At 36.6% G+C, this 14,284-nt stretch overlaps 1 protein-coding gene across 3 annotated transcripts in view; it reads left to right on the top strand.

The window, feature by feature from the left end:
- Positions 1 to 14,284, top strand: part of LOC145276789 (plexin-D1-like) — a 425,273-nt gene that overhangs the window by 27,466 nt on the left and 383,523 nt on the right. Inside the window, exon 1 of one of the 3 annotated variants that reach the window (XM_080128089.1) lies at positions 9,321 to 9,679. The exons of 1 other annotated variant lie outside the window; for it this stretch is intronic. In XM_080128089.1, coding sequence (XP_079984215.1) covers positions 9,671 to 9,679 — 9 coding nt within the window. In that variant the 5' untranslated portion in view covers positions 9,321 to 9,670. Of the gene's footprint in view, positions 1 to 9,320; positions 9,684 to 14,284 lie in introns of those variants that run through there. One more of the 3 variants, XM_080128090.1, reaches the window with a different exon arrangement.

Consider the following 14,284-nt stretch of genomic DNA (forward strand, 5'->3'; position numbering starts at 1 on the left):
TATCTTATTCATTGTTTTCCTTTCCTCTGGCAGAAGGCACCTGAAAATGAAGGCATTAAGATAACTTAATGGAACACCCAAAATTTGGAGTCTGTAGCTCTTAATCTTCTCCCTACATTTTCCTTAGATGCTTGACCCCCCCCCCCCATTACAGAATAATGTCCAGCCTTCACGTGGGTATGTTTGCAGCACATGATAAAAGAATGGAACAATTATGAAGAAATAAGAAAATCACTCACTGTTACATAACGATATTCGTTTAATATGAAGACACACACATGTAACAACAATTCAAACATAATACATGAAAAATTAGAAGTTCAAGTATGATAATTGGAACAAACGGGGAAAGATGCTCAGTTCTCCATTTTTAAAGTCACTCTGTTTTTCCTCCACTCTGCATTTCCGGTCGTTGATCTCGCGAGAAGTCATGAGAATTTAAAGTCTAAGACTCGGACAAGGGGAGGCAACTTTGCCCAAAGAAGTAAAGAATTACTCCCCTTGCATTATACTTTTGTCTCGTCCTAACACTCCTGGCTTACATGTCTCTGATGTCAGCTGGAGTGGATAATACTGTTTGACATGATATACCACATCGTCGTTTACTAAACCAAATTCCAAACTAGCTTGTTTATGCTTTTCTTCTATTCATAACATTTTTCCACTAGCCAAAAATTTCCCAGTTAAATATTTTGACATAAAATATTTCAACTAACATTTTTTTTTCTTTTAAACATTTTTCTGAATATCTTTTTAACCTAAATAATTTAACAATTAATCATAATCATCGTTCAGACCCTTGGTAGTAATGTAAACAAACATTTTGTTTCCCAATTCCTCATTATAGCTGCCTCCTATAAATTTGGTCCCTATCACAGTAGTCACTCATAGTTCAGTTGCCATATGGCTAATTTGGAGTGAACAAAAAGAAAAAAAAGAAATGAAAATATGAGTTTGTCGGTTGAGTGATGAACAATGTTATAAAAGGATTGAAAATGACAGGTGGGATGGGCCGAATTTGATTACTTTAGTGGTAAGTATTTGTTGTCGTTGGACTTGAAGAGAAACATGTTGTAACTAACAGGGAAGCAGTCCCGTCATAATGTGTCCCACAGATGGGAGGTTCTGTCCCATGATACGTTCATGATCAAGACATACTCGAATTTGATCCCTTCAATAAACGCAATGACACTGGATTCCAAAATACTTCCAACCAATCAATGGAGAAAGCTGGCTTAACCTGCCTAGGGTAAATGCCACTTTGTTTCATTTTCGTTTTAATAATCATAGGAACACTAGAAACAATCTCAAAAAAAAAAAAAAAAAAAAAACACTGGAAAAAAAAATGAAAGAAATTAGAATGCAGTGAACAGCAATGATGAAAACAACTGAAATCTTGAGGAAAATCCTCGAATGCAGAAACTAACATGCATAAAGTATGAATGCTAACCAGCCATACAGAAGTTGCAATAGAGATAAAACAAGAAAAAAAACCAAAAAAACACATGAAGCCGAGAGAACTCAAACTACAAAGAGTTTTATAAAGTAAAACACATCATGTGATGGAATTTGACTGATATCACACAAAGTAGCTGTAACGGGTCAAGGAGGATAGAAAGACGAGGAGGAAGAGTACAAACCAAACTTCTACTGGAAGAATTCAGAGTATACTGAGATCTTCAGGAGGCTTATTGGCACCAAAATCACAGGAAGATCAAAAGTCATTCCCTGAAAGAAATCGATTGTAGGCAGCTGTTTCAATTTTCTTATCACTTTATTTTTCCTGAGGATGGGACATTCTACCGGATGCCAAACATTTTCCGATTAGCTTAGTTAATTTACCAACCCGACAACACAAGTGTCTCAATCTTTTTTTAAAATTTTCTTATCACTTTGTTTTTCCATTCTACCGGATGCCAAACATTCTCCCATTAGTTTAGTTACTCAAACCGAGAAATCTTTTTAAGATTCTGTTATATCGTAGACTATATGAATAACAAGTCATTACTGGGGTTGTACAGAAAGGGTTTATTTAGGGAAACGACAGTCTTTCTGCTGCGTTAAAATACTCTGTAGTATTTCGCTTTGCTTCAATTGTTGTTGCTGAAGTAATTCCATTTGCTTTTGTTGTGCAAACAATGCCGATTGCATAGTTCTAGTGAATTCCGCTAATTGCTCCATGTTAAAAAAAATTTTTTTTTTTTTTTTTACAAAACCACACAATTAACCAAAAGATTCACTCAAATGTCCTATAAATTCAATGAATTAAAAGCACAATTTCCTTCCGAAGAGAAAAAAAAAAAACACTTCCAGCCGAATAAAACTTGAAATGGACACTTCTTTTTTTTTTTAAATGTTCTTTTCAAAAAAATGTTCGCTTCAAAATGTCAATTTCTCTTTTTTTTTTAGGACCGTAACAGACTGAAACACTTACTTCTTAAATGTTGGCTCTATCGAAGTTTTTTTTTCTTCTTCCTTCTTTGGATTTCTTTTGTTTTCTGCTCGTTAATCTTCTTGTGTGCTTTTTCCTTCGCTTTGTTTTTTTTTAGTGAGTTTCGTTCAAACTCTTCGTCGCCAGTTGTTATATCGTAGATTATATGAATAACAAGTCATTAATGGGGTTGTACAGAAAGGGTTTATTTAGGTAAAAAGGTACACACATTTCTAAGCGTCCATTGACAGCTTAGTACTAAATTCTGTCTTCCACGTGAGGAGAGTTTGCTTGTCTTTTTATAGACGTAACAGTCCATTCATTTGAGGGGTGTTGGATCAGTCCATTATATCAGATTCTAACCGTCCCTTTAAGTACTATTGTTTGTATTTCTTTTGCACTTGGTTCACCAGGTATATTCGCCAGATAGTTTTTGAAATTCTTTTTCATTAGCCCGGTTGCTCCTATAATGAATGCAGAATCATCTGCATTGGTTTTCAATAAAGGTGGAGAATACTGGAAATCTAGCGAGACTTGTTATCATTCAGACTTCAGGGAACACAACCGATTATTATCAGTGAGCAATCACTGCTTATGACTCATGTAAGAAGTCCTAGTGAGAAAATAATAATGATAATGATAATGATAATAATAATAATAATAATAATAATAATAATAATAATAATGATAATAATGATAATAATAATGATAAAAAATTGATCCATTGAAAATTGTGCAAAAAATGAGGATTTGAAAGATCTGACAAGTGGTACACACACGTCTGAAAAAGTGCTGGAGTCTGAGGAATGCAGGATTCTATGGGATTTTTACCATACAAACAGACAAAACACTGGAGCATAATAGGGCAGACATCACTATATAATTGAGAAGAGAAAGAAAAAGTGCCTTCTGATGGACCCGTCTTGCCCCTTTGACACTCATATCGGGAGAAGGAAGAGGAAAAGTGCTTCAATTATTCCGACTTGAAATATGAGATTGCTAGGATTTGGAAATTGAAAGAAGTTGAGGTAATCCCTGTTGTAGTGGGGGGGGTATTGGAATCAGTGATGAAAGACTTTGACAAATGGATACAAAAGTTGGATTTGGGAATAACAGTAGAAATGTCACAAAAACCTTGTTTACTTGGAGCAGCCACAATCATTCGGAAAATGTTGGACATAAAATAGATAAAATAGGGTAATTGCAATACATAAGACCACTGGGTGAGGTCCGCTATTGCAGCTCAACTCCCGAAATAAAACATCGCTCTTGTGAACAGACATAACAATAATAATAACGAGAAAGAAACGGTAAATGTCTGTTGTGATAACACAAATTAATTTGCAAATGTTATTGAAATAGGTGGAGAGTACTGGAAATCTAGGGTGATTTGTTATCACTCAGTCTCCAGGGAACACCACAATGCTTTTCTCGAAGACGAAATCCTTGAAAAACTGCGTGAAAACTCCTAGTGAGAATAATAATAATACTATGGGTTTGGTAGATTATAAGAAGGCATCTGACACAGTGCCCCATTCATGGGTACTCCAGTGTTTGGAAAGTTTTGGAATAGCCCCCCCCCGCCCCCGTCCCCAAATCCGAACATCTGTAAAGAATAGCATAAAGAATTAGGAAAACAATTTAACTTCAGGAAATGTTGTATGAGGCAAAATAAAAATTAAGAGAAGGATCTTCAAGAGCGATAGTGTTCCCTCTTTGCTTTATCCTGTTCACACTTCTTTTATGGAATGTGAAAGCAGGATATGAAGTTGAAAAAGGACTTCCTGCGACCGTCTACTAATCATGGATGAATTTAAAGTTTTTGAAAGAAATGAGAACAAGCTAATGAATATGATCAGATTGTTTAGTAGCGACATAAGGATGGAATTTGACATCACCAAATGTGCTGAATTCTTGTGATAAAGAAAGGAAAGCTCATCTACCCAGATGGCATAGAACTCCCACCAACAAATCTGATAACGAATGTTGACAGCGAGAGAGGCTACAAGTATTTGGGGATACTGGAAGCGAATAAAATTAAAAACATAGAAATAAAAAAAGAACCCCCCCCCCCCAAAAAAAAACAGGTCATAGCCAAGTACAACAGATTAAAGGTTATTCTTAAATCGCACCTCCACAGTCCGAATATACTATATGCCATTAATACCAGAGCAGTAACTATCATTCGATATACCACTAGTATACTTGACTGGAATGTAGATGAATTAAAATGTTTGGATGCAAAAACATATAAAATGCTTACAATTTATGGGACTTTTGCTAAGAAAGATGTAGATCGATTGTATCTACCTAGAAAAGAAGGTGGTCGAGGCTTACTTTGTGTTGAAGATGTGGTAAATATAGAGGAAAGAAATCTAATTAAATTTCTGAAAGTAATGAAATTCGTCTTCATAAAATGAAAAGGGAAAAGATACTAAGACCTGGGATGAAAAAGAGTCAGAGGTAGCAAGAGAGAGGAAAAATGATTTGGAAAGAAACTACACAGTGTATTCTTTAATAATACTGAATTTAGAGATGATGACAGCTGGAATTAGTTAGTCAGGAGTAATCTTTAACGATCTACTGAGAGCACTTTAATGGCAGCCCAAGAACAAGTCACTCACACGAGGTCCATCAAACACTACATCGACAAAACAGCAAAATCATTGATGTGCAGATTGTGTAATAGAAAGAGAAGAAAGCACATATATTAGAATGTCGTATGCGAACTCAATATCAATATATAAAGTCGCTCATGTCCTACACTAGAATATATGCAAACTCTATGAATTAGATCATAATGAGAAGTGGCATGAGTATAAGTGGTACAGGAAAACAAAAATGTCAAACTTCTTTGAAACATGCACAATGCACATATAATTCATTGAGATTGTCGGACTGACTTCCTCATCTTGGTTGTTATCGTCACAACGTTTCGGCCGTTTTGCCCTCCGGCCTTCGTCAGGTGTTTTGTATCGAACTGGGGAACCGTTTGTTAGGAGACTCGAAACCAACCCTTTATTATTATTATGAACTCAGCAAAAAAAAAAAAAAAAAAAATACAGACAATTACAATGCACATATAAAAAAAAAAAAAAAAAAAAAAAAAAATACAGACAATTACAATGCACATATAAAACAAAAAAAAAAAAAAAAAAAAAATACAATTACAATGCACATATAAAACAAAAAAAAAAAAAAAAAAAAATACAGACAATTACAATGCACATATAAAACAAAAAAAAAAAAAAAAAAAAAAATACAGACAATTACAATGCACATATAAAACAAAAAAAAAAAAAAAAATACAATTACAATGCACATATAAAACAAAAAAAAAAAAAAAAAAATACAGACAATTACAATGCACATATAAAACAAAAAAAAAACAAAAAAAAAAAATACAATTACAATGCACATATAAAAAAAAAAAAAAAAAAAAAAAAATACAGACAATTACAATGCACATATAAAAAAAAAAAAAAAAAAAAAAAAATACAGACAATTACAATGCACATATAAAAAAAAAAAAAAAAAAAAAAAATACAGACAATTACAATGCACATATAAAAAAAAAAAAAAAAAAAAAAAAAATACAGACAATTACAATGCACATATAAAAAAAAAAAAAAAAAAAAAAAAATACAGACAATTACAATGCACATATAAAACAAAAAAAAAACAAAAAAAAAAATACAATTACAATGCACATATAAAACAAAAAAAAAAAAAAAAAAAATACAGACAATTACAATGCACATATAAAAAAAAAAAAAAAAAAAAAAATACAGACAATTACAATGCACATATAAAACAAAAAAAAAAAAAAAAAAGAAATACAGACAATTACAATGCACATATAAAACAAAAAAAAAAAAAAAAAGAAATACAGACAATTACAATGCACATATAAAACAAAAAAAAAAAAAAAAAAAAAATACAGACAATTACAATGCACATATAAAAAAAAAAAAAAAAAAAAAAAAATACAGACAATTACAATGCACATATACACTGAACATGAACATTCCAAGCCTGACATAATTTTTCTAAACAAAACAAGAGAACTTGCTCAGTCATTGAGATAGTGAAAGTGTTAAGATACAGTGTGAATGTCTAAAGTCAAAGGAATTGACCTGATGTTAAAAAAAAAAAAAAAAATCCAACTAAAAACATCCGAGAGTTGAGACTACTATGAAAAAAGACACAGGAGAGAAAGCACTATCAGACTTCCGCTGGTTGAGTGCAAAGAGGACTGGGATCTTGGAGAGGCTCATTGCCACCCAAATTCCAGTGAAGAGCAATGATTGCTGCCAGCGAGAAATCAATAGAAAGCGACTGTTTGCAAAGGTTATCAAAAGAGGTGAAGAGTATTGGAAATTTGGAGAGATTCCAGAGAACACCATGAATTGTTTTTAAAGAGAAATCTTTGATGATAGCCTGTGCGACTATTTTTAGTGAGTAAATAATAATAATAATAATAATAATAATAATAATAATAATAATAATAATAATAATAATACAACCTAATATGGCATAATCACGTTGACACACCGGTTCTCTGGGGGTGTTCTTAGGTTTTTTTATCAGAATGCCAGGTGTGGTTGGTGATTGCGCAACCCTTGCTTCACAATTACACGCGCAACTGCCCCTACAAGGGGTATCCTTTGTCTTTTGAGACTGAACGAATGCATCGGTATAATAATAATAATAATAATAATAATAATAATAATAATAATGATAATAATAGGAAATATTTGAGACAGACAACAAAATAAAAATAAGAAAAAATAAAAACGTAAATGGAATAAAAAAAGAAGATAATTTCCGAATATTCACATGTTTATTATTTAAAGTGAAATAAGTTTAGGTATACTCCCAAACGCTGCTAAATTTCTATATATTTTCAGTTTTTGTATTTGTAACAAAAAATTAGCTCATAAACACAGACAATTAGGCAATACAAATTATGGTGTATAACTGAAAGTTTCCTTTGTTAATAGAATTATCGGTTCATATAGAATGTGTAATTGATGAAATCGATTGGAATTCATGTTTTATATAAAGAAGTCAGACTGCACTGTTCTGATTAGGCAGAATCAAATATCGCGTTTCCAGATTCACTTTTATAGCCATTTAACTTGAAGAATCTGATTGATAAAATCAACATCAGATTGTCTATAGCGAAATATAGATTACAATGTATTGTAGACTAAGATATGGGAGGGTGGAAAATTTACTGATCCTTATTCAATCCCGGACAACGTCATGTCTCCATGCTAGTAAGAAATAATGATAATATAAAACGACTTTTATATAGTTGAAGTTAAATTCGTATAAAAAGAAATCGTTTAGGGTCAGTTATACAAATCAATTCCAAATTGCCAAGTAAAAGCTCAATAACCAATATATGCTCTATTAAGCTTACTATATATTTTCAAAGATCTATTTAAATCAAATTTCGGCAAGAAAAGTTTCTAAAAGCATAAATTTTACATACGTTTAAATTGGATTTCATAGTATTTATGATTGCTATTAAATCCTCATGAAACGTAAGTAAAATTTATATTCTTTCAAAGGCTTTTCATTCAGAAATTTTATTTTATTTTATTTATTTATTTTTTTTTTTTACAAGGGAGTCACCACTTATCAAGGTCCAAAGGCCACTCAAGGATGAGGGTTAAAGAGTGGACAGTGGTCACTGGTACAACAGTATAGTAATCGTTAATGGTTAAAATTGGATATAATTTAATCATTAAAGGGGACGGCTCAACAATAACTTATTTAAATTGGACTTGAAGACGGCCATGTTGTTGTCAGCTGGAGAGCAGTCCAGTGGAACAGATTTACTATAAATTTTAGAATATTAAATTTGTGGTAAGATGTCTCTATAATTTAATTGGACTTTCTAAGGACTTTTGGACTCTGTTTGAAACTTATGTAAGAACACCCCTAGACACATCAAGTAACTTTTTTTTTTACATAGGCATCACAACTATTCAAGGTCCAGAGGCCAGTCGAGGATAAGGATTAAGAGTGTACAGTAGTCAATTGAACAATATCGTAATTGTCAGTAATGGAAATTCAGTAAATTTGTTAACTTAAGGAGAACGACTTATCAAGAATTTGTTTACATTGGACTTGAAGACAACCATATTGTAGTCAGCTGGAAAGCAGGGAAACGGAAGACAGTTCCACAGGCGTGCAATTCTAAGAAAGAAGCTTTTTTCATGGAATCTACATTTAGGTTTAGGCACAGATAAAGAGTGGGGGGGAATTATTGATAGTGCTGTCAGGTAGACAAGTGTTTCTTGTGAAAGTTTGGCGAGAGGGGGGGCATAGATTGAAGCTCAGTCGAGCACTTGCATGTAAATAACGATAAAGCAGAGACAAATTCGCAACATCTCTTCTGTGAGAGGTTGCAGAGAAAAGAAAAGGACATCTCCTACGAGGCTACGAAGTCTATTTTGAACTCTATCAAAGCAGGACAAGTCCTTTCTAGCAGCTCCTGCCCAAATGTGGCAACAGTACTCCATTCTTGGACGTACCTGGCTCTTATATAGATAGAGAATTGCATCGAACAGATATATGTATTAAGATTTATATTTTAATATTTCTAAAAGTAATCATTTTTTTTGCAAAAAAAAATGTATTTCAATAAAAAGTGCATGTATATTATCAGGGAGAGAAAGAAAAAGAGAGATCGGGGAGGGGGGATCCGCTGTTTTTATCTATGTTTCATTCAGTTGCTATTAACATTTGTTTTTATGTAAATTCTTTTTCTTTCTGCAAGTTAACAGCAACCACTTTAGTCAATCAAGAGATTTAAGTTGTTGAAAAAAAATGTCGGCTTTTTACAATTGTAAGTTCCTGGTTCCTCTCACGGCCAGGGAGGAGGTACATAGAAATAGGATGTACATATCGCTTGGATATGTTTAATGTGGGTGCGTCCTCTCTTTTATTTGACTGTACAGATAATAAGTGTTTTGTTGTTTTGAAAAAATAAATAAATAAAATACAAAAGAAAAAAAAAAAAACAACAAAAAAAAAAAAACGTTTGCTCGACAATGGTTGGCTAGATAGACTAAGTGTGAGTTCAATCAATAAATTTACAAATCTGACCAGAGGCCGGTCGCGTCGAAACCATGGACCAAGGGCTAGAAGTCATCCGATAAATACTAGCGTCAACTAACACGGATATAAAAGAACGGATTAACTCTGGATGCAAACACACAGCAAATGACGAAAGTAGGTAAATTCTGTTCTCTTTTTAAATCATTTATGATATTTAAATATTGAATATTCCTTTTAATCTGTCTTATCTCTCTATTTATTCCATTTTTTTTTCTCGGAAATTACTGGACGGATTGTATGAATCTTTGTCTCGATAGGGTGCAGCAGCGAACTAAATATTATGGTATCTGTTCGTTGCACAGTTATGGACTAATAGGGGTTAGTGACTAAAATACCACATTTACCATAGAAGTTTTCGGAAACTACTCAACTGACTTGACTAAAGTTTTTTATGGACCTTTGTTATGATAAGGTTCAGGGAACTAAATATTATGGTATCCGTTCGATGTAAAGTTAGGATCAATTGGGATTAGTATTTAATGCAAAAAATGAGCACACACTTAAACATATTCAACCGTTAATTTAACATAAAGCACTCATACTAATTCAATAGGCTTTAACCTTTTCCCATTTTTTTTGCATAGACTTTCCCCAACATCCGTCCGTTGTGATCTGTTTCTTAAGAAAGTTATAAACCACAACAGAATCTGGGCTGGATTTGAGACCGACGGTACCGATTTTGTTCTGATCTTCTCTAATACACACACAGATTTCATAGCTGTTTATATATATATATATATATATATATATATATATATATATATATATATATATATATATAGCGGGGGGGGGCCGACTTGGCTCGGGCGTAAAATATTCTTAAATATGATATTTCCATTTGTCCAGATTTCGTATATATCATGATAGAGTCGTGATTTCAAAAGTAAAAAGTATTTAGGTGCCATCAGCTAGAATCGAAATTGTAGCATTCAAATCTGGTGACGCACATATAAACCAATTAAAAATTAAAAATTAAAAGTAAACTGAGATGAATGTACAAAAATGTTTGACGATTTTTTCAATTTTGACATATTTTTAACCCCTTAAAACAATTTTAACCAGCTAAAGACCCATAAAAGAATGGTCCGTAAAAAATCCAATCATTTGAGGCCCGTAGTACCGCTCTGTGACTTTTAGTTTCGGAGGAGATAGAGTTTGAAAATATGGAGACAGACAGACATACAGTCGTTTATATATATATATATATATATATATATATATATATATATATATATATACCTATTTACTATGCCTCCCCACGGGACAGACTAAGACACCAGGGTCGTTTTTTAACGTGGAGAAAAGGTACAAAAATAAAAATTGTCTCAGTCGTGAAGGATTTCTCCTCCACCGAAAGAGAACAAGAAATAGAAGTGTAGCATCTGAAGAACAGATACTACACTTTGATCTTTATATTTAATTTATTCCGCTTAAAGAAAACATTACAATTAAAAAAATTCCAATATAAAATTAAAACATTTAAAAAAGTAAAATCTTCAAAAGACAAAACAAATTTAGGCACAAGGCCCTATAAGATCTGGGGAGGGGAGTGTTGCAGGGTCTTTGTAACTAAAGTAAAAAAATGGAGTCTTTGGCGACTTTACTCTTGACTGGCAACATTTACCACAATACCTCATTCACTCTGTGGAGTCTAAAGCTAACTAATGAAAACCCCCAGCGTTTTTGCAAAAAAGATATATATACAATTTCTGTATGTGTGTGTGCATTTTTTTTTTTTTTTAAATTTTTATTTAAAGTGTGTGTGTGTGTGTGTGTGTGTGTGTGTGTGTGTGTGTGTGTGTGTGTGTGTGTGAAAAAAGTTCAATTCATTGGAAAATAAAAAGTTCTTGAATTTGGAAGAAAAACAGTTCGTGTTGGGGAGTGGGAAATCTGGAAGAAATGTACTAAACAAAATAAAAATTCCTATTGTTAGTAAGGTCCCTCCCTGAGCTAAACTAGAAAGTAAGATCACCTACTGTTTTCCGGGGCACCGAAAACAAGTGGGGAGATCCCTAATGGGGATTGGGAAGAATTCATATCGGGTGTAGGGAGTGAAATAAGTAGATTGTTAAAAACAAAAAAGGGGGGGGGATATATTAGGTGGCAACCTTCGAGTAGGGGTTGATCAGGGGATGATAAAACAAAAAGATAGGGGGGGTGAGCTAGTGGTAGGGTAGCCTCGGAAGGTTCTCTAGTTCCGAAAAACAAACAATCGGGGGACAGGATCTCATTTGTACCACCAGTCAAGAGTCTCTTTACTTTCTATTTGTCTAACCTAGCGGGATGGGCTCCGTAGGACCCAGTACTGCATGTGCCATGCCTATGGTGGTAACACGAATTCAAACTTGGCGCCTCGTCGGATGCACAAGCTAGCGTCATGCACCCACCTCTTGTCAAAGGCCACTCGAGGCAACCTCTTCCAATCGCATCTGATCTTTACTTTAAGCAGATGTTTAAAGTAGACGATCAGATCCCGATCCGGAACAGATATCCCTTCCCGGACTCGCTTGAGGCGTGTGATCCATATGACCATCCTCACTACTGCTAGTATCGCCAGAAAAACCATTCTTTTCTCCCTAGGCAGCGGTGGATCAATGTTTTCCACAAAATATGATTCGTCGAGTTCAAGCCAGCTCTCGGCATCGATGCGAGCCGTTACCTCGTTGACATACCCCAGGAGGGTCTTGAGTCTGCTACATCGAAGAAGGCATGACCGGCTGTTTCTCTCATGTCTTCGTCGCAGCGTAGGCAGTAGACCCGGGTTTCTTCATCATAAAGGTGGAGTTCCTCAAGGAGGGACAGTGCGTGCCGGACAAGTCGCCAGGTAAGGGAAAATTCCGAATTTGTAAGAAAGTCCCGTCCCGGCGCCCAACTCCACTGGGAGCGGACCTCCTCCAACGACATCCCCGTCCATTTCACTAGCGGTTCCTTTTTGCTACACCCCACTAGCTCCCGATAAAGCCTGTTCCTAGACTGTTCAAGGACACTGGTCCCCGGCAACGCTCTAAGTGCGGGCCGGCATTCGGCGTAGAATGTTTGTTCCCCCCTCGGTCTCCACCGTGCTTCGACCGAGGGGTCAGGTGTGAGATTGGAAAACGAGCTTCCAACCGCAGTGACCCATGGAACGTCTACGTACAACGAACGGCTCAGGAAGGCCAACCTCTCTGCATGCTTGTGACACAGGAGATCGGGCAGTCCCAAGCCTCCCTCGCTCGGATTTCGAACACAGACCTCTCTGCAAACATAATGCTTACCCTCGTTCCACAAGAGTGTGCCGAGGTGCTCCTGTAAGCTGGTTCGTTGTTCTGCAGGGAGGGGAAGTACAGACAGACGGTAAAGGATGAGCGGAAAGACATATGTGGCACACGCCTCCGCCCGACCCTTCAAGGACAACTTCCTTCGAACCCAAGTCTTAACAGAGGATTCGACCTTGGCCTCTACCTCCGACCAGTTTTTCTCCAGCTGGAGACCCGGTCTGAACCACACACCAAGGATCCGGACCGGGCCGTCGGTCCAACTGAAGATGCCCGGAAGCGAATTTACTCCGGTCCAGGCACCCAACCGCAGACCCACCGATTTACTGCGATTGAAGACGGCCCCCGTAACTTCTTCGTATCGAGCGAGCGCCTCGGTGACCACTTGAATGTCCGTGGGGCAAGACACGAACATGGTGACGTCATCGGCGAACGCGGAAACCCTGGCTCGTGTGCCTCCAGGGAGAGCTATCCCGCGCATGACTGGTGTAGTCGCCTCGTCCCTTAACTTGCGAAGGAGGGGTTTCAACGCCAGGACGTACAAGAGAGGCGACAGTGGACAACCCTGTCGCACCGACCGGGAGACGGCAAAAGACTCCGACAGCTTACCGTTGATCTGCACCGCTACTGTCGGCCTGTCATACAGTACAGAGACCCACTTGTGGAAGTCCGGATTAAATCTGGCGGCCTCCAGCACAGATCCCAGGAACCGATGGTCCACCCTATCGAAAGCCTTGGACTGATCCAAACTGATCAGCGCGGCCTCGGCGTCGTCTTCTGTCCCCTCTATGATCGTGCGTATCAGATGAAGATTATCCTGAATCGATCTTCCCTTCACAGCATAGCTCTGGTCTGGTTCGATCAAGTCAGTGATGACAACCTGCAACCGATTTGCAAGAACTTTGGCCAAAATCTTTAACTCTGTGTTTAGCAGAGTCAAGGGCCTGAAATCGTCTAAATCTTCCTCACCACCATGCCATTGACCTTTCCTCAGCAATGTGATCACTCCCTTGGTCATCTGCCCAGGGATGGAGCCCTGAACAAACCAATGGTTGAACATATCCTTCAGAATAGGGACCAACATGGGCGACAGCCTCAAGTAGAATTCGTAGGGTAGACCATCAAGCCCCGGGGACTTGTTGCAGCCGACCTGCTTCAACGCAGTAATGATCTCATGTTCCGCGACAAGCCCATCACAGCTAGCTGCTCGAGCCGCCATGAGGCGGGGCGAGTCAGCCAAATAGCTGCCAAACTCTTTGTCCCTGAGTCTGGGTAGTTGGGTGAAGCGTTCCGAGAGATGCCTTCGAAACCCCTCGCAAATTTCCCGCGTCGACACGAGGGCGTGCCCTTCCAGGTCGTTTACTTTTCGAATGTACCCGTCCGAGCCGCGCCTTAGAGCAGCCTTATGCTCAACAGCGTCTACATTAACAGCCTCGTTCGAGACTTTCATTAGCCTAGCCCTAAC

Source organism: Euprymna scolopes, chromosome 5, assembly GCF_053919585.1.
Source record: "Euprymna scolopes isolate OS-2025 chromosome 5, ASM5391958v1, whole genome shotgun sequence".
Classification (NCBI taxonomy): Eukaryota; Metazoa; Mollusca; class Cephalopoda; order Sepiida; family Sepiolidae; genus Euprymna; species Euprymna scolopes.